At 35.9% G+C, this 4,704-nt stretch overlaps 1 protein-coding gene across 1 annotated transcript in view; it reads left to right on the top strand.

The window, feature by feature from the left end:
- RSBN1 (round spermatid basic protein 1) overlaps positions 1–4,704 on the top strand; it is a 62,338-nt gene that overhangs the window by 13,180 nt on the left and 44,454 nt on the right. Inside the window, exon 2 of the mRNA XM_019659177.1 lies at positions 3,655–4,328. Within this exon, the coding sequence (XP_019514722.1) occupies positions 3,655–4,328 (674 nt within the window). The remainder of the gene's footprint in view (positions 1–3,654; positions 4,329–4,704) is intronic.

Below are 4,704 nucleotides of genomic sequence, written 5' to 3'. Positions count from 1 at the left end.
AATGACTGTACCAACAACTTACCTTGAGATTTACTTTGAGATTTATAAAATCATCACTTTTTAAGAACATATCAGATTATTATTAAATTAGAATATCATTAAACACTTCAACCATAGGAAAATATTGAGGACTGTTGAATAATTCTCATGCTCCGATGACCCTGCAATTTAATTTTGTTTATGAAATTTGAGTCATTGGAGAGAAGTGTGAGGTGGGTATGGGAGGTTGACGAAGCCTACGAAACTTTAAATTTGCACCTGTAAAATCTTTGGCAGAAGTTGGGATTTGAACTAACATAGTAGTTCAAATTTATTTAGCACTTTGTGGTTTATAGAAATGCTGTCACATTCACAGCTGGATATTTGGAACAACTTATGTGGTAGGTAAGCAATTTTATCTCTGTTTTCCATCCCACCCAAAAGACACTGAGGCTTGGAGGTGTATATTGTTATCCAAGGTTATGTATTATAGTTAGTAAGTAGAAGTCAGAGTGCAAACCTAGGCCACTTGAACAATATGTGCATCATTTTACTATACTCCTTTCCTTCAGCCATTGGAGAAGAGACCAGTGCTTTTATTTGTCAAACACTGTAGTCAATGAAATTAAAATATCTCAGTTTAACACAATATTCAGAAGGCTATTCCAGTTTTTTTAACAAATATCTTCAGATTGTTGGGATTTAAATGAATACCTTAGGTATTTTGGGCTTCTGTGTTTTGTGAAGTCTTATGAAATTCTGTTAACCAAAAATAAAGTGAAGTAAATTTTTTATTACCTTAGAGACAGTTATTGAAAATTATAGTTTAATTGTGTAGCTATAATAATTATTCATGATTATATTTCAAGATAGTTAGGCAAACATTTATTGAGAACCTACTGTTTACTGGACATTCTGTTCCTAAAAGGACTAATTGATGAGTTCCATCTAGATGAATAAACCAGCGATTATAACACACTGACAAGCACTGGCATAAAGGTATGCATAGAGAAAACAGTTGTAACAGAGGGGGCCCAGTTTGCAGTGTTACCTAACTCAGACTAGAGGTGATTAGAGAAGGCATTTTAAAGCATGTGATGCTTGAGTAGAGGCTTGAAAGATTAGTGCATAGCTTAATATGGATATTTAAGCAAAGGACATAATAGCCTTAGTAAACACACAGAGACGTCACAGAATGTGGCACTTTTAGGGAACTGCAAATAGCTTGACATGGCAAGAGTACATGCTGACTGGTACAGGGTGGTGAGAGCTGAAACCAGCGAGATAGACAAAAATCAAGATTGTGAAGAGTTTTATATGATGTGCTAAAAAAAAAAATTTAGTACTTTTTCTAAAAGTAATGGGGAATCATTAGTGAATTTTAATTGGGGAGTGCGATCAAGTTAGGTTGGCAAAGATTATACCATAGTGTGGAGGATGGAATTGGGGGAGGTAGGATTGGAAGCAAGAAGACTGATTAGGTTACTGTGTAACCAGATGAGAAATGATCCATGTCTGGTATATTGACACTAGAGAGGAAGGAATGAAATTTGAGAAATAATTAGAAAATGGGATTATTTGCACTTGGCAAGGGAGAAGGACAGAGCCTTAAAGACGTGACTTGGACAATGGGTGGACGGTAGTGCCGGTCACAAGGTCAATACAGGGTTGAAAAAGCTGGTTTTAGGATGGAAGGTGTTGATATTTTGTGTTGGAGGTACCTGTGAAGACTTAACAGGCATATCTATTAGGAAGTTATTACAAATATGTGGATCTAAGCTTGGGACACATGTTGGATCCATTAGCATGTAGGTGATCCGGGGCGGCATAAAAATGGAAAACAGATGAAGCTAACAATGGAATCCTGTGATGCACCCACATGTAAGTATGAGGAACATGGGAAGAGATCACAAAGCAAGAATGGGAGAAGGAAGTTTAGAATACAATTTTTCTAGATGTTAAGGATGATGGAGTAATTTAGTATCATATCCATATGAGGGACNTTCCCTCTCTTGAGGCCCTTTGCTTCTCCCTGTAGATTTTTCTCTGGAAAGCATGCTTGTCTTGTCTTATTATTTAGGACTCAACTTAAATGTCACACCTCCCAAAAAGAGCTTCCCCAGCATCTAGAGTAGTGTACTGATACTTTCTTTTTCTTGTCCAACTAAATTAAATTGTAAGGCCCAAGAGAGTAGGGATTGTGTCTAATTAGTTACACCGTATCCCTAGTGCTCAGAAGTGTCTTTGATAAATAGTAGGCACTAAAATGTTTGAATGAAATGAATGCTTAATATTGTAAAAATGGGATAAAATTATATGTGTTAGATGCTCTGGAAAGAAAGATATATGTGTATGTATATATGTATATGTGTGTATGTATATATATATCTGTATATAGAAATAGATACGTATATATCTGACCTTAGATTGCTTATAGTCTAGAACAAGGGTCGGCAAACTGTGGCTCTTGAGCCACATGCAGCTCTTTGGGTACATACATGTGGCTCTGAAGTAAAACTGAAAATGAAAATAAAACTGTCATTGTTTCATTTATAATATTACTTTAAATTTTCCTTATTTATAAAAATATATTTATGGCTCTCTAGTAATTTTTAAATTGTTGAGAGGGACAAGATTGGCTCTTCCAGGAGTCCGTAAACTTTGGAGACGGAACGTACCCAAAGAACCGCATGTGGCTCGCGAGCCGCAGTTTGCCGATCCCTGGTCTAGAAGAAAGGTGGAACATTGAATAAGTAATAGTACAGAATGTGGTAAGTGCTGTGATGGGAAGTACAGTAATAACGAAGTACATAGTAGGAGTAGCTATCCAGATTGGGTCAGGGAGAGTTATTAAGAGAAGGCTTGCTGGAAGAATGACAAGGTAGGCATTTTGTAACTTTGTGATTTGTCAGTTCTTTTCATCTATATAATTTATAATGGTTGGGTAGTATTTTATCAGTAAGTACCAGAGTTTAATCAATATCCTATTATCAGACATTTAGGGGATTCCCTAAATAACACTGTCATGGATATCTTTATGTATCTTCAGTTATTTTCTTAGGTAATTTTTACTTGGGAATGGAATTTTCGGGTCTGAGAGTTGTTAATATTTTCAGGGCTTTTGGTACATATTAATTTTGCAGGGTACCAAGTTGCCCTCCATGAAAGTTGTACCATTTTATACTTCTAGCAACAGTACATGAGAATACCATCCCCCCCCCCTCAAAAAAAATAATCTTGCAAATTTGGAAGGCAAAATGGCATCTTACAGCTTAATTTGCCTTTGATTCACCAGTATGTATCATAGTAATGTGTAGACTGACAGCAAAATATGATGAGTTTAGATTTAGATTTTACAATGGTTACTGAACAGATACACCATATTCTGTGGCATATGTGAAATTAATTGCTTGGATATTTCCTTTAGTTTTGATTGCAAGTCATGTTAAGTAATATGCCTACCTTTGCATTATCTACTTTTTAACATGCTTTTCAACCCAGAATATTATTGTATTTTAAGATCTTTGTTTCATTTATTTTATAAACATGTAAGTTGTAATGAAAAATTCAGAGAAACTGAGAATAGGGTATTTAATTTGAGATCAGGTACCTTAAGAAACTTGTATTGTTGACACTAGACCTAGCAACTAATTTCTTTTTAATTATTGTGGCCAGAGACACCAGATGAAAATGGTAAAACCCAGAGAGCTGATGATTTTGTCTTGAAGAAAATAAAGAAGAAAAAGAAAAAGAAACACAGAGAAGATATGCGAGGAAGACGCCTTAAAATGTACAATAAGGAAGTACAAACCGTCTGTGCTGGCCTGACCCGCATCAGTAAGGAAATCCTCACCCAAGGACAAGTAAATAGCACTTCAGGAGTTAATAAGGAGTCCTTCAGGTATCTGAAAGATGAACAGCTGTGCCGATTAAACTTGGGCATGCAAGAATATCGGGTACCCCAGGGAGTACAAACACCTTTTATGACTCACCAGGAGCATTCTATTCGTAGAAATTTCTTAAAAACAGGTACTAAATTTAGCAACTTTATTCACGAGGAACACCAGTCCAATGGTGGTGCTCTTGTCCTTCATGCTTACATGGATGAACTCTCATTTTTGTCTCCAGTGGAGATGGAGAGATTTTCTGAGGAGTTTCTTGCTTTGACATTCAGTGAAAATGAGAAAAATGCTGCTTACTATGCTTTAGCAATAGTGCATGGAGCGGCTGCTTATCTCCCTGACTTCCTGGACTACTTTGCTTTTAATTTCCCCAACACTCCAGTGAAAATGGAAATTCTGGGCAAGAAAGATATCGAAACCACCACCATTTCAAATTTTCACACTCAGGTAAGGTAAAATCATTGTAAATTATTTAGTAAATATAGTTACAGTGTTAAGCTCATCTGTTGCATCGCACATACCAGCACACCTTTGATAACAATTCATGGTTATAGAGGTGATTCAAATTGTTTGTTCATTTCTTTAATTGAAAAATCGTAATTGCTGAGGTTCTTTGGAATGTGGCTTATTACTTGCTTGGTCTAAGAACTGCTTTATATATTTATACATCATTACAAGTCTTTATGGAAAACCAGCTTGAAAACTAACCCATTCTTTCACAAATCAGGTAGTGTTAGCATGGAAGGTACGATTTAGATCTGGTAACCTCACGATAGCTATAGAAAACTTACCTTTTATGTCATACTAAACACATGAAACCATC

Source organism: Hipposideros armiger, unplaced genomic scaffold (assembly GCF_001890085.2).
Source record: "Hipposideros armiger isolate ML-2016 unplaced genomic scaffold, ASM189008v1 scaffold_297, whole genome shotgun sequence".
In the NCBI taxonomy this organism is placed as follows: Eukaryota; Metazoa; Chordata; class Mammalia; order Chiroptera; family Hipposideridae; genus Hipposideros; species Hipposideros armiger.
The sequence above is the reverse complement of the archived record's forward strand: the minus strand, read 5'-3'. Positions and strand labels throughout refer to the sequence as shown.